Source organism: Mauremys reevesii, linkage group 7 (assembly GCF_016161935.1).
Source record: "Mauremys reevesii isolate NIE-2019 linkage group 7, ASM1616193v1, whole genome shotgun sequence".
Lineage (NCBI taxonomy): Eukaryota > Metazoa > Chordata > Testudines > Geoemydidae > Mauremys > Mauremys reevesii.
The window spans coordinates 91,135,354-91,163,085 of NC_052629.1; the positions used below are offsets into that span (position 1 = coordinate 91,135,354).

The 27,732-nt window shown below is 41.9% G+C and overlaps 1 protein-coding gene across 7 annotated transcripts in view; it reads left to right on the plus strand.

Annotated features, from left to right (window-relative positions):
- The first annotated feature begins 16,103 nt into the window (after nucleotides 1–16,103).
- The window catches only part of HDAC11 (histone deacetylase 11), a 130,201-nt gene continuing 118,572 nt past the window's right edge, over nucleotides 16,104–27,732 (plus strand). For 2 of the 7 annotated variants that reach the window (XM_039546054.1, XM_039546053.1), the window contains exons 1-2: nucleotides 16,300–16,526; nucleotides 17,648–17,714. In XM_039546054.1, coding sequence (XP_039401988.1) covers nucleotides 16,412–16,526; nucleotides 17,648–17,714 — 182 coding nt within the window. In that variant the 5' untranslated portion in view covers nucleotides 16,300–16,411. The other 5 variants (XM_039546057.1, XM_039546058.1, XM_039546060.1 and 2 more) reach the window with 5 other exon arrangements.

A 27,732-nucleotide genomic window follows, 5' to 3' on the forward strand; every position in this document is an offset into this window, starting at 1 on the left:
GTCGGACAGGTGTCCCTGGTTTTTTTGCGTAATAATTGCGGTGTGTGGGCGCCGTGCTACTTTAGTGGGGGAAGCTCAGACACAGAGCATCTGGTTTTTTTACAAAGGCAGTGAGTACCTGAAGCTCTGGTTGACTTCATTTGGAGTTCTAAGTGCCCAGAAGTCCTTGAAATCAGGCCCAAAGCGACTTGCTCAGGGTCTCCCACAAGCGTGTCTTTGAAACGGATGGGAGCAGAGCCCAGGTTTCCTGATGTAGTTTGGGCCATGCTGCCTCCCCTCTTAATAATAATTTCATCTGTAGATCTCAAAGTATTTTACAAACTTTGATTAAGCCTCCAAACCCACCCTTGTGTCCTCTGTGGCAGGATAATCCCATAAAGCTATTTACTGTGAACGCAATGCACACAGTCATTCACATCCCATTTTGTCACACTGCACATAGGGATATTTTTTTCACATTTGTCCATATCTATCACAATGTTAGTCTACACATCTGTGTCGATTCACATTTCTATATAGTAGAATTAGTCCTTTGGCACTCATTATGGTCTTTAAGAAACTCCTTGCACTGAAACAGTGGGAAAAGAGGAATTATCACTACCCAAATTTGGGCCATTAGAGATATCTATTAATTTAGAGAAACAATTTTTCTGAAAGAGACATTCCAGAAGCAGGGCTGGCTCCAGGCACCAGCTCAGCAAGCAGGTGCTTGGGGCGGCCAAGGGGAAGGGGCAGCACGTCAGGCTCTTGGGCAGCAATTCGGCGGTGGTTCGCTCAGTCCCTCTGGGAGGGAAGGACCTGCCACCGAAGAAGAAAGTGGTGCGGTGGAGCTGCCGCCGAAGGCGAGCACAGCTTTTTTTTTTTTTTTTGGCCGCTTGGGGCAGGAAAAACCCTGGAGCCGGCCCTGTCCAGAATCATAAGAGATAGGAACGTGATATTATCTGAGTTTTAAGGTGGAGAAATTGAAGCAGAGAGGAATTTAAATAACTTATTAATGTTCTAGTGAGTCAGCAGCAGAACATTAAGAAATCCAGAAGTCCTGATTCCCTACCTTGTTCTGCCCAAACATTAAATAATATAGGATTATTTTTCCATGTTTCTATAATTTAACAAAGTTATATGCAGTGACAGTTAAGGTTGCGTCAGGACACACCACAGCCACCCAAAACCTTAAAAGCATGTAAATAAAGCAGTGATTCTGAAACTTTTTTACTGGTGACCCCTTTCACATAGCAAGCCTCTGATTGTGACCTCCCATCAATTAAAATGCTGTTTTATATATTTAACACCATTATAAATGCTGGAGGCAAAGCAAGATTTGGGGTGGAGGCTGACAGTTTGCGACCCCCCCCCCCCAATGTAAGAACCTTGCATTTCCCTGAGATGTCCTGACCCCCAGTTTGAGAACCCTTGAAATAAAGGAAAAGATGTGCATTCCTCTCAAACTTCATGTTGCATACACCACTAACGCTACTATGCCAGCACTCCATGAGGATTTTGCTTCTATTGCCAACAGATACACAAAAGCAAATATGTACCCCAGCTTCATTCAATGTTTTACTCTAGTGCAAAACCTTAATTGTAACCTCAGCAATGTTAAGGCAAAATAACTTGCTAGTTGTGTGCGTGTCTCTGAATCAGCACACGAGGAACAACAATGTAGCAGGTAATGACTGCCCATTCTGGAAGATGATGTTTGTAAGATCTGTTTCCCATACTATGTTTAAGATAATGTTTAGGTCAAACTGTTGGCTCAGAAAACTTGCTAACATATTTGAAGCTCAGTGTGCAAGCTAGACTGTGCTAGTGAGGATATTCCCGTTCAATAATATGTGTGGAGAGTACATTTTTTCCAGAACTACTGAATGGTATCCTTTTGGTTTAAAAGATGTCCATAGCTGTATCAAAGGTAGCTGCAATTCCTACTACAGGCTGGCAAAGGTTTAATCTCATAATTGGCCAGATTCATCCCTGGTGTAACTCCACTAATCTCAGTGTAATTACACCAGGGGAGAATATGTCATAAAAAGGGGGCTTGCCAATCTGGAGAAGAGGATGCTGCCAGAGCGAGGCTTGTTGAGACCAAAATAGAGTGGAATTCATCATGCCAGCAGCCTGCTTCCAAAGATTATGGGTGCTCTGCGTGAAGCTAGTTGATAATGACATTCCTTGCATAATCAGACAACATTTGCTCAAATCCTTTCACCTCCAATAAAGCCCCAGCATCCAGATTTGAAATATAACTGCTAAATATCTGAATATGAAGCCAGTGCAATTCAGTGAATAAATTATGTTTTCCAACAGAAGGCTTGTTTTGCTTCATTCCAGAGGAGAGCTCCAGGAGCAATTCTGCCTCTGGAATTCAGCCTCCTGGAGCTTCGAAGCATGTGAGATGGTGCAGCACACTCCTTTTGTGTACAGGCTACCTCTGCTAACTAGAACTAAGGGGGAATGAGCAATGGCACCATCTTCTCCTTATCAACTTTGGGGGCTCACACCCTAGCAGGTGGGTGGAGGTAGCTATCCCTGTGCTTGGGCTCCAGTTATACCCATTATTTTGCACGAGTATAAAGGGGATATTGTGACCTCTTCCTTCACCTCTCTGCGCATGAGATTCATCTGGGTACATTATGGCCAAGAATAGGAACTGGAGCCCAGATTCACAAAAGAATTTAGGATTCTAATTTCCATTGATTCCCATGGAATTTAGGAGCCTGGCAACCTACTTAAATCTAGTCTTGTTTTTCCCTGTTCCAGTATAAGTCCACAAAAATAGTACTATATCCTTTTGGGGGTGGGGGAAGATATTCTGGTATCTTCAAGTATACTATGGTTTATTGAGTAATTTAATCAGGTATGTGGGGGTCATGGAAGAATGGGACTCTGTTTTCAGGATTGATGTTTATTTATGTAGAGTATATTTGTATCCACATGTATGTTTAAAATAATGTTAAATCAAGTGTTTTGTTTTCAAATTAGAAGTCAAAATGAGAGGTGTGGTTCCAGCATGGAATGTATGGGGAAGCTGTTCATTGTGACTCTCAACTGGTAGTCTAGCTGGGTTGCTAAATCAGTCAATAAACAATACTTAGAAGGTGCCAAAAAAATTAAAAGTCCTATGTAAGTGCAAAGTAGTAGTATTAAAAATTTAGTTCATCCATTGACTACAGAATATCCCCATTAGGAAAGTGAAATATTCTTTTACATTCTTGGATCCATAACCTCCAGTCCATTCAGAACCATTCAGCTAGGATAATTTCTCACTGTCCTCCATATTTCCACCTTCACTGGTTGCTGATACATTTAAATATCAGATTTTGAATGTTATGTTTAATATTTTAGGCATTTCCAATCTGTCTTATTAAAGGCCCTTAATACTGGTGTATACCCCAACCAGATTGTTGTGTTCCTTTGATTTATTATTGTCCCCTCCCTCTTCTTCTATTTGCATTCTCTCAATATCGTGCATTTGTTCACCTCGCCCCTCGCTAGAGGAATGTTCTATTAAGGGACATTCTTATTTTAAATTTAAGTTGCATACTCACCTTTTTGACAACCTGGTTTCTGTCTTTAAAATATTTTAGGTTTTTTTTTTAAAGGCTGATGTGATATATAAACTCCGCTTCTGAAGACTTGTGCATGTGCTTAAAGTTAAGCATGTGTGTATTTGTAAGCCCTGAGTATTTCCAGTGAAGTCGTCTGTTTGCGTAAGTACGGATAACAGGCTCGGCTCTATACTTGCAATTTCCCTTATATGTATATTAAAACTAATACGTACAGTTAAATATAAATGATCAGTCAACGGTACAACTATTTCTTCAGCTGTTATCCCTTCTCTATTATGTGAAAGTCTGGACAAACTGAGTGGATTTATAATGTGAGGTATGGGTCAGAATTAGTTTTCTTGTAAGAGTAGTCATACAACATGTGCCCATGTAGTGCATAATGTGGTAAAGATCACTATCAACACAAACGCTTTTTCTTGAAGAGTGGCCACACAGAGCATAGATGGGTAAAGAGGAAAAAATAAAACAATTAGTGGGCTAATAGTCTTCCTTCCCATTATTTACACTATTACTAAGTTGACTGAATAGTCATAACAAATAATATATACAAAAATGTTTACCTTTTTCATTGTTCACAGGATTCCTGAGACTAGAGTGTTATTTTCTCAAATTTAATCATAAAATAGTCTATGAAATGATTTGTGAAGGTTATTTATAGCTTAATATTTGAAATCCAAAATAGCAAGCTGTGTTGCTTAGTTGTGATTGGTAACAAATTACACTGTATTTATGTTTCTGTTCCCTCGCCGAAACCCTGATTCGTTCAGGAAAGCATCATTATTCAGCCAAACACCTAAGCACATGTTTAATTTTAAACATGTGTTCAGCTCCTATTAAGTATGTGCTAAGTGCTGTCCTGAATCGGGGCCTGGAAGAACTTAGCTCCTATAATCATGTGAGTATGGGTGTGCCCACAGAAAGCAAATTTAAAGTTCACTTTCCATGAGTATTCTAGTGTGCAGCCCTAAAATTCACTGTCTGTGAACATAGATGTCTATAGGACAAATACAAAAGGTTTCAAGAATATGGTAGAAGATTTTGTTTTAAAATCCAGTGTTTATATAGATGTGTGTGTACAGTGAGATTCTCACTCCCTCTGCAGCCCCTTTTAGCCATGTAAAAGCATTGGAGCAGCTCTGAGGGACCCTAAAAGACCTGCTTCCAGTTGTGGGAGGATTTCCCCAGCTTAGTAGGACAGCCATAAGACTGCCTTTGAGGGATCTCTTTGCAAGTCTATAGGGTATGTTGTGGGAGCAGGTGAGGCTACAGCTACCTGCAGAGATGCTAATTAATGTGCTGACTCATAAAGCAGCCCTCTGAGACAGCTATAACTTAGAACGGCTTCCAGGGCTGTACACTAGAGGCCTGGAGCACCGCAGAATTGGGAAGTGGTTAAGGTGACTTAAAGATATCATAGTGTTCCCTTCCCCCTGGGCTACGAGTTTTGGTGCAGCACAGAATCTCCCCCACAATATTTATACAGGCACACAGTATAACCTGTCCTGAGCTCTCCTGACTATATTCCATTTGCCCAGCACTTTTTATTATAACTCCCAGCTTTCAGTTGCTTATAACTTGGTTGGAGTTTTACCTTTTCGAGCTGACATTTTACAGGCTTAGTCTCTTCATGAGGAATAATTATTTTTTTTAAGCTTGATTTAAAATGGTTTAGTCAGTTTTGCCATAGTCTCCTCCCCTCCCCCCTCTCTAGAGCCTGATGTTTTTGTAGTTGAAATTTGGCAAATTTCCCCATCCAGCAAAGGACTTTGTAAGCACATCCTTAAGTAGTGGGACTTAGTGTTACCCTACCATGCCCGTTTTGTATGTATTGCTCTATATTGTATATTGGGCCAAATTCTACTTGCCTTACTCACACTCATAGTCCCATTTATGGTAAGGCAGTTTTGAAATCAGTGGAATTAGTTATGTGAATAAGACAATTAATATTCAGTCCATTCTGTCTGAACAATGTGCTATATTTTGTTATGAATGTTTTATTAGAATTAAAAAACAAGTAATGGAAATAATTTAAAACCTGAAATTTTAGGCCACAGATTGCTAGTATATGGAGGCACATTATTCTTAAAGTCCGACAGTCCGGGTATGGAAGTATAAGAACTTTGTAAACAGTTGTGGGATCATTGCCAGTGCCACATGAATGTGCCAAGATACGTGAAATCCGAAGAATTATGTAGGTTCAGAAAGGTAAGAGTAATTAGTTATATAATTTTGCACAGTATCCTGTGCAAATGCAGGTGGTTAGGAAGTATGATTGAACAAAACAGTTCCAGCTCTTGTTAAACTTGAAAGACTCAAGATTGCCAGACCTGATTTGCCTATTAAAAATTTCCAGTGTGTACATGCCACTAACTGTAATGTGTAATTCATATGCCCACTTATGTAAGTGTATATTAATGTTAATTACAGTCAACGTGTAAGGAATTCTAAGGCGTTCATCAGCTTCCATTATGTAGATTTAAGGAAAAAAAATCTCATTCCTATGTTAATATCTGTCTTTTGAAATCACTTTCTTTCTTGTGAGACTTTCATTCACTCATTCATTCAATGAATGGCTCATTAATGTGAACTATTATCTGCATTGACAAGCACAAGGCCAAACAGTTTGAAAAGGGACAACTATAAACAACCTATTTTAATAGCTGTAACATTTACACTAGAAAGGTAGATAAACTTGAAAGTGAAAAACATTTATTTTTATCTGATAATACCCTGTTTTATAGTTTCAGCATTATGACACTCATCCTGAATAATTTGAGAAGGTTTTACACCATCTGGGAAATTCTTGCAAGTGAAATGGATTGATATGACAAGAATACAGAATTAAAAAGAGATAAGTTTCTCTTTTGGGACCTAATTCACCATACTTTGCACTCACGCAAGACTCCCACTGGTATCAATGGGAAATTTGGCTGTGCAAAGAATGGCAGATTAGGCCCCTATCTTATTGATTTGCTAATCAAGAATGTTCCTTTCTGGATAATTTAAAACAAAGTAAACCCAATGTAAATGTAAATTTACATTCCTTATTAACATTAATGCTATAATTTAAATTTTTATCCACTTCATCCCTTATGTATGAGGATTTATTTATTTTACTCTAGCACCTTGCAGAGATACCTGTTGGGAAAAGCTAGGTAGAATTAACCACAGTGCTCAGTTTTATAGCTGCAATCGATCCATCATTAGATCTCTGCAAGCCTGAAGGGATGTTCTCAAAATTCTTCAATAGTCAAATGAAGGTGTAAAAAGTCTAACATAATAAACTGAACATGAAAGCTTGATGAGCTGGGAAAGTGACAAATATGCACTTTATGCACTTTTTTTTTCTTTTTTAACTAATTATCAATATATATTTCAGCGTAGTAGTGAAAACTAATGTTCGAGTCCTACAGTGAGAATAGTGTAGGTAGACCTGGGCATTTGCACTTAGGCACACTGAAGTCAAGATGTTTCAGTGTGGTAGCCGTGTTCGTCTGTATCAGAAAAAACAGCAAGGAGTCCTTGTGGCACCTTAGAGACTAACAAATTTATTTGGGCATAAGCTTTCATGGGCTAAAACCTACTTCAGTTCTCATTGCAGCTTTAGGGTCTAAGTTATCATAAGGTAACTAGTAAATGTTAACAGCTTGAACACATTATATAGTTTACTCCTATATTATATAACATTGTGTTGACAGAACAATGGTTTGAAAATTATGGTTTGTGGTCCATTGGTGATTAGTGTAGCATTTTTACATGTTCCACAGACCTGCTTTCCAGCGGTGAGGAGTGCACCATCATTTAAGGAGTCCATTTTGGGAGTTGTAACCCAGGATTTCTAGATGCTTTCTTGAGTAACTTTGAAAAAAACAAACTTTGTACCCTGTGTAACTGCTTCGTGTCTTTTTTTGGCCAGTGTGTTTTTTTTTGTTTGTTTGTTTGTTTGTGTTTTTTTTTGGTGGAAATCTAACTGTGATTACATTTGTGGAGGACAACAAAATTGTAGGGGTAGCACACACACAGAACGACAGAACCATACTGCAAAATGGACTGGAGAAATTAGAGAAGTGGAAAAAGCGAGCAGCCAGGACTTATTTGGCACCAAAAAGCCCTGTACCCAGGGAACAGAAATGAAAAGCATAGGTACAAAATGGGGAAGATGGTGTTGTATTACTTTTATGCATCCATTGCATAAAAGTGACAATTTCTCTTTTGTTTCCTTAATTCTGTTTTAATGTCGCTTTCATGTAACCAAGCTGCCAGTCAGGTTACTGCGGGGAAGGTGTACATTCAGGATCAGGAAGGGAGATAGCCATGAAATGGTCTGTCAAAAAAATTGCCTGCAGTACAAAAAAGTTTGTGAATCAATGACATAAAACAGCTTACAAAATAATATCAATGACACAGATTCACTGTAGATTGTAAACTTTTAAAGGCAAAGACTGTAGTGTTCTGTTTGGTAAAGGTATCTTTCTTTTTTGTAGCCCCATCACCATAAAATCTGCATGCCTCAGAAACATTTTAATCAATTTGTTCTCACAGCAGTTATGGAAGCATTATTATCCCCATTTTGCAGATGAGGAACTGAAACACAGTGAAATTAAACAACTTGTCCAAGGTCTCACAGCAGGTCTGAGGGAGAGCTTGGAAATTAACTCATATCTCCTCAGTCCTGGTCCAGTGCATTAACCACAAGGTCATCCTTCTAGAACATTTTGGGTCCTGTGTACAATAATAATAGACTGTTGTACAAAATAAAAATTAATAATTAGAGTGCATTAAAATATTAGAATGGAAAGAAACCTATAAAAACACAAAACCTCTCATTTCATACCCATAGAGTCTGAAAGGAGCAGAGACATGATAAAAAAAAATTGAACTGTCTCTTATCTGTTATTGAAATAACACCAGAGATTACTAAACTGAAATGTATTTTTTAAACCTGATTTGCTTTTCACCTCTGTTATGCTGGTAGTTTTCTTTTTGCATTCAACTAGACAATAAAAATAGAAATGTTCGTTTCACTAGGGTTTCTAGGCAGTTTCATTTTCTGGTTTTCATACAGTAGCCTGATGCTGTTGTTTGCAGGGCCAGCTCTAGGTTTTTTGCTGCCCCACGCAAAAAAAAAAATTGGCTCCACCCCCCCCGCTTTTTTTTTTTTTTTTGCTTTTACATGTTTGCACTTTGCAGTTTTGTTTTGACTGTTTAAAATTTAAAAAAAATGAAAACAGAGAATTTGTAGTTAGTGAAAAAAACAATTTCCTTCTAGTGTAATTTTAACATTTAATTTTAACAAAATCACAATTACAAACAATTTGGGTTCAACTATAAACTGTAATGAAAAATGTTAGTGTCTTCCAGTTTCTCATAAATTAAAAATGTATATGAACTGAATTTTTCTGGTATTTATACTTGTGTAGTCTTTTAATAAGTCAGTGAAATCTAATTTTTTTTTGCAATAGTACTTTAAATTGAAATTAATGCAAGTCCTAACGATTTTGAGACATGGTGGACTTCAAATAATTTTTTAGTAATTTAAGTTTTGAGAAACTGCGCTCACCAGAAGCCACTGATACTGGTAATGTTAAAAGAATGTGTAATGCTATAGCAGTGTTTGGAGTGAAAAAATCATTTCTTGCTATAAATTCTAGTACTTTTAGAGGAGATGTTTTAGGACTTATTAGCTCAGATAAAGCGATTAATTCATCATACAATTCTACCGCATCAATGTCAGCAGTGATATCAGCACTGAGCACTAAATGTAGGTCTTGGCAGTGCTTCATGAGGTCTTCTTTGGAAAACTGATTTTTAGTATTTCCAATATCATATAAAAATTCAAAAGTTTCACAGTGACCATGCAACTGACAATCTTTCTTCAATGGAAGTTATACCTACATCCAAAATGCAATAGAAACATTCAATTTTAAACCTTTCATTTGGATCGAGAATAGGATCATCATGAGCCTCATAATAAAACTGTCTTGTTTTTTTCTGAGGACGAATGAATTGTTGAGGTGCAAATGTTGGTTCAAAATCAAGATCCTCTGCTATTGTTGTTGCTGCTTTGATAGTTTCTTCAAATCCTTCATCTGAACGGTATTTTTTAAATATTCCAGCATTCTATTCAAAATTGTCTTTGCCTCGGATATGTCTATGGTTATGTTCTGCATAACTTTGCTGGTCAAATTAATTTGATTTAGAATATTATGCTAAATAACCGTGCAACATGAAAATTGAAACTGCATCATTTTCTGAGCCACTGTTTCAGCTTCATGTCAAAATGAAGGATCATATGACAAGTCCTGGCTTATTTCAAATAGTGCATTGTAAATCTCTTCTGATGAATATTGGAATGGTCTAATAGTGTATAACCTGCTTTCCCATCTAGTTTGACTTAGAGGTTTAAGTGTGAGGTTTTGTTCAAGATGCTTCTTCAAGACTGCCCAACAGTGTGTGGAAGCACTAAAAAAGTTGTAAATTGCTTGCACTGTGGTAAAATATGAAACGGCATCTTTAGATGATTTGGCGGCATCACTAACAACCAGATTGAGTGAATACGCAATGCAAGGAATGAAAAAAGCTCGATTGTTCAGTATACTTTGCTGTACACCCGCATGTCGTTCTCGCATGTTTGAGCCGTTATCGTACTCTTGTCCACGCATAATTTCCAAAGGTATTCCAATAGTGTTCCAATCTCTGTAGAATTACATCTGTGAGGGCTTTCCCAGTATTTCGTTCACTGGTATAAATTCTAGAAAGTGTTCACAAATTTTCACTTCTGCATTTTCATCAATTTCAGAAATTGTAAAACTATTCACATTTGCTCAGTTCTTGAGTACAATCAACTATAATTGAGTAATATTTGGCATGTTTCAAATTCAATAAAATTTCATTACGCACTCTATTAAAAATTAATTCTATTATCTCATTTTGTGTATTTTTACCCAAATAATGGGTGTGAATCTCTCCATCTTTCACTCTTTGTACATGCTCAGCCATAACATTATCAAATTTTGCCAATAACTCAAACAATTTTAAGAAATTTCCATTGTTATTCTCATATAAAATATCCGAGGATCCATGGAATGCGAGGCACTGTTCAGCTAGGAAATTAATGATTGCCAGTAAATGTTCCAACACAGCTTGCCAACGTAGAAATTCTGAATTTAGTTGACGTTGCTGTACTGCATCAGTTGTTGTACCAGAACGTAATCTGTTTGACAGCTCAATCCAATTTGTCAATGAGCATAAATGATTTTTTTATGTTTCATGTTCTTTCAAATGCTGATGCAAATTTTGCCTGTCATTAAAACCTGCAGTTGCCAGAAGAATGTCCGAGTTACAGAACAGTTTGCAGCAAAAACAAAAAACTACATCTTTGGTCTGTGAATACACTAACCACAATCTATTAATTTGTTCCCCATTTTCCATTTTTTTCTTCTTACTGGATGGCATACATCGATAATTCAACTCATTAAATGGATATTCAAATGTAGGATCTAGTTTTGAAGGACCTTTTTTCACAATAATTCGCATTGCATCAGTAATTATTGTCGGCCATGTACTTGAATCCGATCCTATGTCTCTCCACCGTCCAATAATTGTTCTTCAGGTTTAGATTTGGATAACAGTTCTTCGTTTTTGGACTCTTCAGCTGAAGTAATAAATCTTTGGATGGATTGTGATTGTTTGTCTTTTTCAGTTAGCGAAGATAATCTTTGGTCAGATTGTTCATCTTTATCAGTTGATAAAGGTAATCTGGTTCGACTGGTCTTCATCAGTTGATGAATAATCACCTTCAATGCGTTGCTTAGAGCTTTCTCCTTGATTGTCGACTTTTTTAAAATAGTTTTTCTAATTCTTTTTGCCGTTTCTCTCTGTGTTGCCGGTAAGCAGCACCGGAAAGTTGTTTTTGTTTTTGTCCCAGCATTTTAGCCCTATAACCACTGGCACCGACACAAAACAGAAATTAGCGCAAATGGCGCCGATAGGGCAGCACAGTACATACACATAATTGTGATTTGAGTGACGGTGTCACAATGTGACACGAAATTTTTCACATCACACTCCTATTGCACTACTGTACTTGCCATAGGTAAGGCGCTAGTCATTGGGGCGAGAGAGCTTCCCACGAGCTCCGATACACACTAGACCCAGCCCTGCTGGTGTTTTCCCAGTGCTGAGGCCGCCCAGCTGGGAGCCCGAGGGGCATGCAATGGAGAGAGCTCTGGGGCTGGAGGAGCCAAGGAAGAGGTGCTGGGCTTGCTGGAGAGATGCTGCCCCTCTCTGCCAGGTTGCTTGCCCCCTGCAGGGGGGGGAGGCAGAAGGAGACTCCAGGCATCGGCGCGCTGTGCAGGGCTGGGGAGGGAGGTGGCAGCCTTGAGACTCCAGCAGGCAGAAGCTTCTCAGGGGTCCCGGGGACCCTCCTGCCCAGCCCAACTCTTACCTTGCTGCAGATCTGGCCCAAGGTGGATTAATCTCCCATCGCTGCCACTCCAACAGCTGGGGGTTGGGGCTGCTGCTGGATCCCAGCCCCGCTCATCCTCAGTCTTTGCCTTGGCCCCGGCACGAGTTCGGTTTAGCCTGGGCTGCCGCTCCGCTCCCCTCTCCCCTCCCCTGGCAGGAGGCAGAGCAGAGGGGAGGAGGAGGCAGAGGCGGGGACAAGCCAAGGAGGAGCGGCCAGCCTGGGCCTCATGTTCCGCCCATCCTCTGTAGCCAGGGCAGGGTTGCGCTACTGGCGCCCACAGTGGCCACACACACACACCCCCCCTCAGGTGGGAGCCAGTAGCGTGGCCCTCCCCCGGCTGCAGAGGATGGGAGGAACATGGGGCCCGGGCGGGCCACTTCTCCTTGGCTTGTCCCTGCTGCCCCCCTCCGGGCGGCGGCCTACCCAGGCCCCATGTTCCGCCTGTCCTCTGCAGCCGGGGCAGGGCCATGCTACCGGTTCCTGCCTGAGGGGGGGTGGCCGCTGCCCGCAGGAGAGTGTCAGGGACATGCTCCCCACTTAGCAGGCCCCCTGCCCCACCACACCCCTGTGGCAGAACAACAGGCCGGTTACCGCCCCCCTAGGGCGGTCAGGATCCTGCCCAGGATGCTGCCTCAGGTTTGAACTGGGGCTCCAGCATTATGCCGCCCCATATATTTTGCCTCCTCAAGCACCTTCTAGTTTAGCTGGTGCCTAGAGCCACCCCTGGTTGGTTGTTTTCACTTTGGGGGATATTTACATTTACATTTTAACTGACATTTTACAATGACATAAATATTTTTATTTAGTCTAGATTTTACAAAACACTTTTTAAAAAATACAAAACCTAAATTTTGGGCCTTAAGGTGAAAGTTTCAAAAGGATGTAAGGCCCAGATCAAAGATATTTAGATGTCTCATTCCAATGGGACTTAGGCACCCAATTACCTTTGGAGAAGGTGTACCTAAGTAATTGAGACACTTAAATTCCATGTTCAAATGTGAGTGAGGTATTAGGACTCCTAAGTTTTATGGACTTAAATAAGACTTAAGTTTCTAAATCACTTAGGGCCAGATTTGTAAAGGTATTTAGATGCAGATAGGTGCCTAGTGTTAATTTTCAAAAGTGCCTAGACTTCTAACCCTCATTGATGTCATTTTTGAAAATCTTACCCTAATTCAAGCAGAGAATGCTCCTTTTAAGTAACTATGCGTTGTGGTAGATATTTTTCTCTGAAATTTTCTGTGCAAACAGTGGTTTGTGTACATACCCCTGCTGACACATCTTTACAAACTGTAATACTTCAGAATATGAGATGAAGTCATGATGGAAAAGACATATACTGAAGACTTAATGGAAAAGACACACCTTTTCCGAAGAGCCATGTGACTTATGCAAAGCCCAACTGGGCTAAACCGAGGAAGGTATGGAATTTGTTAAAATGTTGATATTATAACCACTGAAATCTGGTGTTAACTTTATGCATACATCTGTGCCAATAAAACTCAGTCTTTCAAAATGTTCATGGAAATTGAACACAAAAGACCATGCAATCATAGCTGAGGGACACTCATTTAAATACTGAGTGAATATTCATGAATAGTTTTGCATTATTCTCTCAGCTCTTCTTTGATGTGAAATTTAAACAACAAAAAGGCACATTTGTTTAGAGAATGTTGATTAGCATATTTTAAAAAATTCATATTAATAACAAAATTTTAAAACCCATACCAATTCTTCACACACTGATCTGTTACCCTAAAGTAAAATGTATTTTAAACATTAGCCATACTCTAGAGATTCTGCTGGTGTTTATAAAACATTCCAGGTTCACTCTATTAGTATCTCCAGTGTCATCAGAATGCAGAGGATAAACTGCTGACTTTTATAGGGCTCAATGGTAGGCAAGGGACACCTAGCAACTTCTTAACAAAAGAAAAAAAGGGAACAGGATGAATGTAACTTTTGCTGTTTATGGAAGAAGTAAAATGGAGATAGACATAAGTTATACTCAATTTTCATGTTTGCCATTTTGTTTGTGGAACCCTGTGAATAGAAGCTGGATTTTGTTTGGGGATGAGATGGGAGAATGGGACTTAGCTAAATACACCTGAGTGTTTTAAATATTGTACAAGAGTTTGTGATGAATGGAGAGTAGGTGTAGATAGCTCATGTTCGGGCAATGATACAGTTTAATTTCTCCTAGCAGTAGCTGCGCCAAGTCTGGTGGTTTATAGCAGCAATGAGCATTCTAGTATATGTTCGGATTTACAGTTCTTTGCAAATAAAGGGTCAACTTTGGAAAGGTGCTGAGCACCTGTAGCTCCCACAGAAATCAGTTCTGAAGATATAAACATGGAACAGATATCACCAATAGTAGTTGTAAGTGAACATCAGCATGGTCTTAAGTAGAGATAACCCTTGAGAGAAAATGCCAGCTTGGAACACCGCTGGATTTTGCAGCTTGCCTCAATAACTTTAGATTGTAAGTCTTTGGGGGCAGAGACCATCTTTTTGTTCTGTGTTTGTACAGCACCTAGCACAGTGGGGTCCTGGCCTATGACTAGGGCCCCTAAGTGCTACAGTAATTATAATTATTATCAATAATAATATTATAATGGATATAATATTATAATGGATAAACTTCAGGCCATTTGAAACTGAGATCTGAATTTTGCAGCTTGGGTCCATCTTTAGACAAAAGATAGTTTTCCCTGTGATAAATTTGACCTAACGTATATATATCCCTTAAAGAAATGCATATTCATCTTTTTATATCAAAATGCTAAATATTTCCTTGAGAAATTCTGCAGTGGCCAGAATGAATGAAATGACTTTGACAAGGAGTCATTCCTTGCCAGTTCTGATAATAGCTACAGTAAACAATATGAATGAAATGCATTTACAAGTTTATTTCACTTGGGTCAGCTTCTACTTTCAAGCTTGATTGGCTCTAAATTCTGTTTGCAGGCCTGTCAAAATTAAATACCTTAAAGGGCTTTTGAGGCTCTGAAGGTCACCCAGCTACCTAACAAGGAGCCTTTAATAACAACTACAGAGGAAATCTCCTTAAGAGTCTTTAAATAGTTCAATGATTCCATAAATAGCACATGAAGCAGTAAGTAGAGCGATCTGGAGATAATTTCATCTTTTTTGTGTTAAGGTATTTTCAGCATCTTTAAGTATAGGCTATAATTTCCAAACTAAATTGCCTAAAATTACATAAAATCAGTGGCCTGTTTTTCACAGTTCCCATAGAAGTCAGTGAGAACTTGCTTGGCCCCACTGAGAAGTCAGACCACCCACAGAGTTGGTCTTTCTGGGTTAGAGCTGAGACAGTCATTCTGCATTTCCCCTGCCAATGCAGTTACTGTCATACAGGTAAAATACCAGTGAGATCATGTCTACGCTACAAATTGTGGTTGGCGTGAGTTATGTTGGCATATACTGACGCAGTTAGTATATCGCTCGTGTGTGTACATACTTGACTGTGTCAGCACTTCACATGGCCACTAGGAGTGCTTGTGTCAATGCAAAGTGTGGTGCACGGTGAATAGATATCCCAGTGTACCATGCACCACCAAACAGCACAGTGCATTCAGGGATGTTTTTTGCAGTGTGTTGTGGCATAGATATGAGCTGTATAGGGAACACTGGGAGCTAGGAGTCAAGTGCCCATCAAGGAACTTGCTCCATCCCATAATGCCATCCCTATCCCATGATTTGTTGTCTTTTTAAGATCCCATGCGGCACAGTTCAGTGTCCACCATTTCCGACAGAAGCCTGGAGCCCACACAATTCTGTAGAGTTTTCTTGAATGTTGCAAATAGAGGATGCCCGATTCTCCAGTATTATTAGAGCCACAGGAAGAACCACAACAGTAGGAGACATGATGATTTCTTTGAGGACAGATTGGTAAGGAACACAGGAAAAAACAGTTCACAGTTGGTGGTTGTGTTCACAGAGCAGCATCAAATGCTGGAGTACCACTTTTGGGCCAGAAAAACTAGCACTGACTCGTGAGATTGCATCATAATGCAGGTTTGGAACTAGCAGCAGTGGCTGCAGAACTTTCAGATGTGAAAGGCCACATTCCTGGGTCTGTATGCCAAGCTCACCCCAGTCCTCCAGGGCACACATAGCAGAATGACAGCTGCATGGTTAATTGAGAAGTGAATCTCATGCTGGAAGTTTGCTGAATTATCATCGGTCAGTAGGATATTATTTTGGAGTTGGAAAACCCACAGTGTGGGCCATTATCATGTAAGTGCGTAGGGCCATTAATCGTGTCCTGTTATGCAAGACTGTGACTCTCAGCAATGTGCAGGACATAGTGAGTGGATTTACAGCCAGGAGGTTCCTGAAGTGAGTGGGGTGATGGATGGTACGGGCATACGTATCTCTATTTTGGCACCAGCCCACTTTGCCACAAGGGCTGTTTTTCTATGATTATGCAAGCACTGATGTATCACCAGGAACGCTTCACCAGTATCAAGGTAGGCTGGTCAGGGAAGGTGTGTGATGCTTACTTCTTTAAGAACACAGGGCTGGTCAGAAAGCTGGAAGAAAATAGGTCCCTGCCTGACCAGCAGATTACCATTGGCAATGTTGAAATGCCAATAGAGATCCTGTGAGACCCAGCCTACCCCGTGCTCCCCTGGCTCAGGAAGCCATACACTGGCCACCTGGACAGCACTAAGGAAAGATTCAGCTACAGACTCAACAGGTGCAGAATAATGGTTGAATGTGCTTTTGGTAGATTGAAGGGAAGCTGGTGGTGTTTACTACAAGATTGGATCTCAGTCAGAAAAATATCCCAGTGGTTATAGCTGTCTATTGTGTGCTGCGTAATATACATGAAGCAAAGGTGGAAAAGTTGCCACTGGGCGGGATGATGCAGGTGGAGGCAGAGTGGCTGACTGCTAAATTCAAACAGTCAGACACAAGAACAATGACAAGAGCCCAGCATGGAGCTATGTGGTTGTGGGAGGCTTTGAAAGGGTCAGCCATATTAATGTACTGTGCTTGGTTGCGCTTTGGCCCTGAATGTTTGTGGGCTGGTAGAAGCTGTATAGTGCTTGGTGTGCATTTAGACGTATAATACAATGAATTATTGTGTTTTGCTGTACATTTATAACCATTACTCTATCTTTCACTGAAACTATTAATTATGCCTAAAGTTCTTTCCCCTGAATCAGACTCGCCCTGGCTTGACTAGCAGGACTGGCTAGACAGCGGCAGAGTCTTGAACATGTCCTGACTCAGGGCATAGCTGGAACCTGTGCTGCATATCCCTCCTCCTCGCTGTTCACAGCAGGGGTCTGTGACTCTAGCTCCACCAAGGTATCCAGGGTGACCTGCAGGGTGTGGGTGGGGTCTCTGCCAAATATGACATGCAGCTCATCAGAAAAGCAGCAGGTCTGTGGCTCAGCATTAGATCAACTGTTGGCCTCCCTGGCCTAGTATTATGCTTGCTGCAGTTCCTTTGCTTTCACCCAATACTGCTGCTGCTCCCTGTCATACCCTTTTGCCTGCATCCCCTGTGCAATCTTTTTGTGGATGTCCACTTTTCTACATCTGCTTTGCAGCTGTGCCTGAACAGTGTCTTCTCCCACAGTCCCAGGAGACCCAATACCTCCTGTCTCTTCCAGGAGAGAGTGCGTCTGGAGTGTGTCACCATCCTGGTGAGTTGGGCAGCTGCACACAATAAGGGAAAGCTGCTAGATGTGCTCTCCAAGCTGGGAAGTCGGGGAAAAGTGTTTTAAAAATACATGCTGTATTTTAAGGAGTTTGGGGTCTCTGTGACTTCGGGCAGTGGAGTTCACACTGCGTCAACCATGGCTCAATGCCATTTGGGGAGGTGGTTTTACCGCATCACCGTAATGGGGTGCTTACGTAGGTAAGAAACAAATTTGAGTGTAGGCACATGCATAAATAAGTAGATGCAAGCCAACTTAAATTGCTCTAACTTTGTAGTGTACACCAGGCCTAAGTCAACAGGCTGTCAGTTTTCAACATGGCAGGAGGTTAATGTTGGGTTGTCCCAAGGGTCTGTAGTATGCTTCGTATTGAATGTATTTGTTATTATCTGGAAGAGAGGAGGCATGGGGGGGATTGAACAATGAGGTTGGCAACATTTGCAGATGACTAAATTAGGGTACATCAGTATGAGGGGAGCCTGTGAGAACTTCAGAGAAACAAAACTAAGCAAATGGGTATCATGATGATTTATGAAATTCAGTGTTTGACAAATGCAAAATAGTGCATATTAGAAGGAAACATCTGAACTTCTCCCACACAGTGCTATGTTCTAAATTATATGTAATTAGAAAAAAGAGCATCATTGTAGTCAGTTCAATGAAAACATCTGCTCAATGCCTAGCAGGAATCAACATACAAACAAACTGTTATCATATGTAAAGAACGGAATAGAAAATGCTTAGAATATTATAATGTCATTATAGAAAAGTTAATGGTGTACCCACATCTTGAATTCTGTGCTTAGTTCTGCTCATCCCATCTCTCAGGAGAGAGAACAGAAATGGAACATGGTCTAGAGATGAGCAATGGAAATAATTAGAGGCATAGGAAGACTTCTGTATGAGAAGAGGTGGAAAAGATAGTATGTATGTTCACTTTCGAATACTCAGGCAAGCCAGATAATACAGATTACCAAATGCAAAAGGAAGTGACCATACAGACCTGAAATTTTACCTGAAATGTTAGAGAAAAAAATGTTATAACCACAATGAATAAACTGAGTTTGACTTTAAATTTAGTTTTGATGTAATTTCTACTCAAAGAAAGCATCACTGGCTAACAAGAAACTGGGCTATTAAAAGGAATCTGGAGTAATGGCTGAATCTAAGATGGAGCCTTTTGTTTTCATACCCCTAAACAATGTTTTTTCAAAGGGATTTGCACTTAAGTATCTAATGTTGGCCTACCTCTAATAACAATAGACCAAATTCTGTCATTGACTTTCTCATGCAAGTTGCAATGATTTTCACTTTGGTGGGACTAACCTCATGAATTGGCCCAATATTAGCATAGCTTACAGATTTAATGTTCCACCCAATGTCTGGAAAGCTCTTTGAGTCCTTCAGATTAAAGGAGCCCTAGAAGTGCAAAGTTGCCTTATATAAGTGAGTATCTGACAATTCATTGAGAAAGAAAAGAAGATTTCAAAGCTACTGTCCAGCACGTGGAATCTCTTTGTGAATTACTTTCTCCTACGTGCATTAACGTTGTAAATTAATTACAAGAATGACAATCTTATCTGTGTAACCATAAAATGAAATCTTACACAAAATCCCAGTGGAAATTATGTTGTATGTAGGCCTGGTTTTGTGGAAATATTTAGGTTGACGAGAAATTTATTTTTCAGTTATTAGTTTTTATTTGACAAATATAGTCTCTTTGTTCATAATTCACTGCTCTAACAGCTCCCAGCCTTTGATTGTTAACTATTATTTAAATAAAGATTTGTTATTTATATGAATGTTTGAGCCTCTGGGCCCAAATTAATTGATGTAACAGGCTGAAGGAAGAAAAAAAAAGGAGTGAATTATTCAGTAACATTTGGCTTAATTACAATCAAACGACCCTTTCAAATTGAAAAAGTACTTGGCTAAAAGTGGAACACAAATGAGATTTTTCTTTATAAATAATTGAATATTCATCAGTGTTTTAACTTTAAAATTCCACCATTTAAAAAACAAAGACTAAAATATCCATATTGTCATCTGCACAGTTTGAAATTTGCTTTATTTGATCCATTTCTGAACATATTCTTTTTGACTTTGTGGTTTTTTTCCAGCACAGATCCTACACATGCTTAACTTTATACATTATGAGCAGTCTCATTGAATTGAGTGGCTTGTGTTAAAAAGATGCCTTGTTTGGCTCCTTATAGATTCCCCCCCCCCATTAACTTGTGTGACCCCAATCTTGCACTGGGCTATGTGCAACTTCAGGGATTAGCTGGGATGCAGAGCTCAGTGCAGGTTCCAGGCCTGTATTTTTAAACTGGTAAAATTTTCATCATAATTTGAATACTATGCTATATCTCAGTCTCCCATTCCACAATTCTAGATCTCTTTCTAGTAAAGGATACATTTTAAATAAAACAACTCAGTAGCGGATAAGATTTCCCTACAACTTAAAAAATGGTCTTTAAACTAACAAAATTTACTAGAGAGGTAAATTGTGTGAATCTTTTAACTTCTGTTGGTGAAAGAGAAGCTTTTGAGCATCACAGAGCTCTTCAACTCTGTGGAGCTTGAAAGCTGTCTCTTTCACCAACAGAAGTTGGTCCAATAAAAGGTATTACCTTACCCACCTTGTCTCTCTCATATCCTAGGACCAACATGGCTACATCAATACTGCAAAAAAACCCTTTATTAACATTTTCCCAATAATTTTCCAAATTTTTAGAAAATTGTATAAATAAAATTCAAGGCACTGATCCTGCAAAGATTTATGCACATGACTAACTTTATACAATGTGAGTAGCTCAGTGAATTGCTGCATTCCAGATTATATCCTTTACTAGAACCAGAGCTAAGATTTGTAAAATGAGGCACCCTTGGGAGCCAGAGATATGGCTTAGTATTAGAAGGAATATGCAAATACAAGCTTCAATCCGACGCTGAGGTCTGCCTGGCAGACACCTGCACATAGCTCATTGCAGAACCAGGGTTGCATAGGCTAATGAAAAAAAACAATGCTGCAAGAGCCAAGCAAGACATCTTTTAGCCAAACAAATCACCTTTTCCAAGATGGTATCTGAAACAAACATACAGCTTTATTTTTTTTAAATGTTTCCCTTTTTTTAATTTAAAAAATAACAACTTTAATTTTTATATAATATTTTTCCTGACAAAAATAAAACAAAACACAAGCAGAAATAAGCTCATGCCTTCATTATGCATCAGAAACAGGATCATAAGCCCAATTAAAAAAAAAATCCTTTGCAACTCTCCTTTAAGGGAGGGTTAAAGTTCTTTTCTTTTTACATTGTGGGTTAACCCTCTAGGTTACACTATTCAAGAGGACACTTCAAAATAGTTGAAAGTCTGAAGGGAGGATTCACCCCTGTGCTGTGGCCACTTTGCACTGGTTATGCCAAGGAAAAGTGGCTGCCAAGCCGCATCAGGGAAATACTCCCAATTCAGGGAGCCTCCCCAGTGAACACAGAGCCAGGACAGCCAGCTTGTGACCACCCCTTGCAAGAGCCACTGGCACAGGAGGGATTCTAGGGGCAGCCCAAGGTAAGGAGGGACATGGTTGGTGCATTCCTGTGCTTTGGGGTTCTCCAGCCTATAGGAGCCAGTGCAGCTGAGACACAAGCTAGAGATGTCCTCAGGACTTTATTAACATGCACTGGAGCTGCACTGACAGATTTACAAAGGGATTTAGGTAGCTAAAGATTAGCTCTCCTGGAGGCCTGGTGCTATTAGATTTTGTGGGGCCCCTGTATACAAGTCTTTTTCCTGGGAGGGTGTTTGGTGCAGGAGGGGATGTGGGGTCTGGGAGGGAATTTGGGTGCAGGAGGGGGATTCTGACCTGGGGCAGGGGGTTGGTGCAGGAGGGGGATTCTGACCTGGGGCAGAGGGTTGGGTTGGAGGAGGGGGTGCAAAGTGCAGGCTCCGGCCAGGAGCTGCTCACCACAGGTGGCTCCCGGCCGGCAGCGCAGCAGGGACCAGGCTGCCTGCCATAGTCCTATGGCACTCCCAGCAGCAGCTGGCTGCTAGCATGTCTCTGTGGCCTCTGGCGGGAGGGGGCAGTGGGTCTCTGTGCGCCGCCTGCGCCCACAAACGCTGCCCCTGTAACTACCATTGGCTAGCTCCTGGCCAATGAGAGCTGCAGGGACAGTGCTGGGAGCAGGTGCAGCATGCAGAGCCGCCTCTCCCACCCTGCCAGGGGCCGCAGAGACATGCCAGCAGCCAGCCACTTCCAGGAGCGGCTTGGGGCCACAGTATGCAGGTGTGCATCCACAGTACCAAGGCTAGCGTTGACTTTTGGAGCATTGCACTGTGGTAGCTTTCCCACAGTTCCCACCGTCTCCACCGCCCATTGGAATTCTGGGTTGAGCTCCCAATGCCTGATGGGGCAAAAACATTGTCATGGGTGGTTCTGGGTACGTGTCGTCAGGCCCCACTCCCTCCCTCCATGAAAGCAACGGCAAAAAATCGTTTCTCACCTTTTTTCCTGGGTTACCCGTGCAGACAACATACCATGGCAAGCATGGAGCCCGCTCAGCTCACTGTCACCGTATGTTTCCTGGGCGCTGCTGGCAGATGCGGTACTGCAGTGCTACACAGCAGCATCCCCTTGCCTTGCGGATGGCAGACAGTGCAATACAACTGCTAACTGTCGTAATCGTCCCATGGGTGCTCCTGGCCAACCTCGGTTAGGTTGGTCGGGGGTGCCCAGGCAGACATGGGTTCTCCTGGCTGGCCTCGGTGAGGTCGGTCGGGGGCGCCTGGACAAAAATGGGAATGACTCCAGGTCATTCTCTTCTTCAAGTTTCGTCTAATGGAGATTCAGTCCTGCCTGGAATATCATGCCAGCTGGAGGCTTCTGCCTCAGGTTGCTCTCCCAATCAGTAGCACCGTGCAGTAGCACCTACCCCAGCCTACCCCTTGCTTCCATGGCTCGCAGTAGTAAGGAGCAGTTCAACTATAGGCTGAGCAAGTGCAGAATGGTGGTAGAATGTGCCTTTGGATGTTTAAAAGCTTGCTGGAGCAGTTTACTGATTCGGTTAGACCTCAGCGAAACCAATATTCCCATCGTTATTACTGCTTGCTGTGTGCTCCACAATATCTGTGAAAGTAAGGGGGAAGATGTTTATGGCAGGGTGGGAGGTTGAGGTAAATCGCCTAGCTGCTGATTATGCGCAGCCAGACACCAGGGTGGTTAGAAGAGCACAGCAGAGTGCGCTGTGCATCAGAGAAGCTTTGAAAACCAGTTTCATGACTGGCCAGGCTACGGTGTGAAAGTTCTGTTTGTTTCTCCTTGATGAAAACCCGCCCCCTGGGTTCACTCTACTTCCCTGTAAGCCAACCTCCCTCCCGCCCCCTTTGATCTCTGCTTGCAGAGGCAATAAAGTCATTGTTGTTTCAAATTCATGCATTCTTTATTAATTTGTCACACAAATGGGGGGATAACTCCCAATGTAGCCCGAGAGTGGTGGGGGAGAAGGGAAGCACAGGGGTGGGGTAGTTGTAGGGGCACCCCCTAGAATGGCATGCAGCTCATCATAGAAGCAGCATGTCTGGGGCTCTGACCCGGAGCGGCCGTTTGCCTCTCTGGTTCTTTGGGAGGCTTCACACGGCACTGCTGCGGGTCTCTGTTATAACCTCTGTTCTTCATGCCCTTGGAGATTTTTTCAAATACTCCGGCATTTCTTCTTTTGGAATGGAGTTCTGATAGCACGGATTCATCTCCCCATACAGCAATCAGATGCAGTACCTCCCATTCAGTCCGTGCTGGAGCTCTTTTGCAATTCTGGGACTCCATGGTCACCTGTGTTGATCAGCTCACAACGCTGGCCGAACAGGAAATTAAATTCAAAAGTTTGCAGGGCTTTTCCTGTCTACCTGGCCAGTGCATCTGCATTGAGAGTGCTGTCCAGAGTGGTCACAGTGGAGCACTCTGGGATAGCTCCCAGAGGCCAATACCATCAAATTGCATCCACACTACCCCAAATTCGACCCAGCAGGGTCGATTACAGTGCTAATCCTGTCGGGGAGGAGTACAGAAATAGATTTTAAGAGCCCTTTAAGTCGACAAAAATGGCTTCGTCGTGTGGACGGGTGCAGGGTTAAATTGATCTAACACTGCTAAATTTGACCTAAACTCATAGTGTAGACCAGGACTAAGAGTTTAATTCCCACCTGTAATAGCTTTACTTTAACATAAAGAGACTGATTTATCAGTAAAGTCTGTAAGTCTAATACAAAATCCAGCTGCAGACCTCTCACAGTTCAGCAGGCCAATCTGCATTGCAAACCTCTGAAATTTGGCTGTATGTGTATAAGGAGCAGTCTCTGGATCTGCTGAACTGGATACTCAACAATGGGAGGTATCTCTAAAGTCTTATATTTGTACTGAAGGAACCACCTCCCTCCACCCAACACCAGCTCAGCATGAGCGTCCTGAGATAAGGGAAAGAATTAGCACAAAACAAATCCAAAACATATTGTACCATCCGGAAAAGACAGATCTGGGAAAACATTAAACATTACTTAAAGCTGAAGCAGCTAGAATAACCTGTTCTCTTCAGACGCCGCAGTTTTGTAATCACTAGGGAGTTTGTTTGTAGTTACTTGTGATTTACATTTGTCAGCTAAATCAGAAATTTAAATACAAAATACAGCATACGGAATTGTGATGTCCTCAGGAGGATGTTGGGCTTGTAATAAATGAATGATTCTTTACAATGAGATAAAAATAATCTATGACACAGTCTTGCTCCACTGTCATTCAGGTTATATTTATTTAATTATTTAGATTTATTAAAAAATGAAAGTGGATGCTTATCCAAAACCTTAGTCGCCTCTGACATGAACAAAATATATTGCAAGGTGCATCTGTTTGCCTGGGCTACTCTGGAAGGTAGGTTTTGGTGTGGGTCAGGTTTGTTTGGTGGGGAGGGGAATTTGGTTTTTTTTATGTTTTGTAAGGGGGTTAAGCTATTGAATGGAAATTGCTCTTGTTTTGAACTGGTGTCTACATAATAAATAAATAGCATCTTACCCCATGACAGCCACCAAAACTCAACCTCTTAATAAAAAACCCACACGCGTCAGAATTAAGATTACCTGTGCCTCTGGGGAATTAAACTGTAAAGTTCTAGTAACTCTCTGCTCAGCATTTTTGAGCTGCAATTTTTCAAAGGTTTATAACTTGGTTAAATTTTAGTGGATTTTCACAGGGAGGGCAAAAGGCCCATCCCTGACACGAAGGCTACCCCCTGCCACATTTCAAGTCAGTGCTTCAAAGCATGGGGGGCACTAGAGCTTTTCAAAGGAAAGATGGCCAGAATTTTGTAACATGGGCAAAATGACATTTTTCATTAGTGTCATTCCTAGAAGCAGCTGACTTGTTTTGGCTGGCATTAACTATACAGAGATATAGATTTAGAAAATTCTTTAGCCTGAGGCAAACATCTGCCATGGAAAATTTAATCCCAAATGGTTAATTTGGAAAAGTTATAAACAACTGAAAACAGAGTCTTACAATCGGAAGTGTCGGGCAATCTTAATAATAGATGGTACTACCAGCCCTACCTAAAATACATACAGCATAAGATAGTGAGAGCACGATCTGTTCTTGTCTCAGCATTTACTGTGAGCTTGTTCAGGCATTTTCTCAGAAAATCACTTCAACATTTTTTAAAATATGGAAGGTGAATTGTAAAGCAGAAAACTCCTAAATTGCTATTTCTCACACACTGGCCCCAATCTACAATGTACAAAAAATGTACAAAACCAGCCTCAGATATTTAAATATAAAAAGCTGGGGCGAGGGTGGTGGTTGTTTTTACAACTGAAAATCTAGGCTCAGTGTTCTCTGCTGCCTCACTTGGGAGGCAGGAGAGCTGCAGCTCAGGTTACACAATTGTGTGGTGTTATTGGTAAGGCCCTGTGGAACTCATGTTTGTTTGTTTTTTAAGGAAAATCATGGAAGCGTCAAGGGTAGGTGTTGGAACTTCATAGGGTATGAACAGCCCCCAAATCCACACCCTGAACTGCTGTGATTTTTCCTCCAGCTTCCACCTCCCTGCTGAGGTTGCGGCTGCTCATTGGGTTTTCGTGAGCCGGTTGCATATATGAGCGCGAGGTGGATAGGTGGTGAGCCAGTCCCATCTTGGGGAGTAGGAGGTGACTGCAGGCAGGAGCAGGTGGGAGTGTCTCACCACGTAGGGTCAGGCCACCACTGCTGCTTCCTGACTGGCCAGCCAGCATGGAGAGTGGGGTGGCACTGACAATATACAGCAATTAGGAGCCCCTGGCTGGCCCACCCCCAGCTTCTCCAGGCAGGCCCAGGCAAGACACCCCAGGAGCTGAGACTGCTATCTACTGTTTGGAACACAAGCAGGTGTGTGAGGGGGCCCTGCCCTGGCAGGGGGATAAGGGTGAGACTAAGATCCAGCCCCCTACTGGGCAAAGCCCCCTTCACCCTCCTGACCCTCTGCTGGGCAGGGCCCCCTTGCAGACCTGCTCATGCTCCAAGCAGTGGATCCGAGGCTCAGTTCCTGAGATGTCTCCCCTGGACCTGCAAGGGTCTGTCGTGGGGTGGGCTGGGGTACATTTCCTAATCGCCATGCATTGTCAACGCTGCCCCTCTCGTGGCTGGCCGGCCAGACAGGAAGCAGTAGTGGTGGCCTGGGCCAGATGGTTAGTGCCATGTGGTGAGATGCCACCCCTTGCTCATTGCAAGCAGTCAAATTAGCTCAATAAATCCATTTTTTCAACACTGTGTGTGAGAGGACAGAAGGGGCATTTGTGCTTCTGCCTCTCTGCTGTCAGAAAAATCAGTGTTGGGCTTATTTCTTATTTCAGTCGGTGAAATTGTGATTTACTCATGACCTTAGTTATGGTACAGGTCTTCCAAGGTCTTCAAGCAAAGTCTGCAAAAAGTGTCAAAATCAATAAGTTGCCCCATCCTTCCCCCATCACAGTGGAGCGGCTGAGTTGGTCAGATTGGTAGGGGATAGACAGTCCCTGGGGTCCTGATGAGCAGTTGAGGATTGGAGGCTTCTATATTGTATCCTTTATGCCAGCCAGTAGGGAGGTCACCCACTGTCCCCCTTTCCTTTCATCCTTATAGGCAGGAGGAGAACATGCATGGAAGTAGGGGCATTATTTAGGGCTGTGTCTCCCTGAGTAAGTGTGTGATTGGCCAGTATGAGGTGGGGGTCTGTGTCTTGGGAGCTGATTGGTGCCTGCATCAGTCCCCTCTGAAGATAAAGGGCCCTGTCTGAGACCAGGAGGCTGTTTGGCTCCCACAGAGTTGCACCCACCCATCTTACTCTTACTGTGAATAGTGGGTAGATCTCCGGATATGCTATGGGCTTAGCCAGAGTGCCTTTTTTAGGGGTTGAGAAGGGAATTTACCTCTGGACAAATAGGCCCATGTTAGGTTGTGTTTTATGCCTTCCACACAGCAGCCCAGAGACATGGTTGGTTATTTAGGATTGCTAAAAGGAACAAACAAACCAATATACTTCCCAAAACCTTTGTGTCTGGCATTCAGTGTGGATAGAATAAGTGGGAGACTAACCCATGGGGTGAACCTGAGCATGGGACGCAGGAGGGAGTGGCACTAAGTCTGATTGATTTGGAACAAGTCTAGTGGCCTTGTGCAGACTGAGTCAATCTCATCGGCCCCCCAGCAACTGGGCTTGATCTATCTCTACTGTCACAGACAGCACAAGCTGCATTAATGGAAGAAGGTGCACGGAAGAGAATTAGGCTAGGGAGAGAGTAGGCAGTATCTGCATAGACAGCTTGCTGTTGAGCACCTATAGGAGCCCATTGGTGGAAACTGCCTGGAAAATGCTCTGCATCAGCATATGTCTGGGTACACCACATTTTGTATGGTCCTGACCTGACACAGTTCGCCTAGCAAGGTTGGGGTTGTAGATACGTGGTGTCACTGCAACTTTCCCACCCACTGGACTTCCTAGCAGCA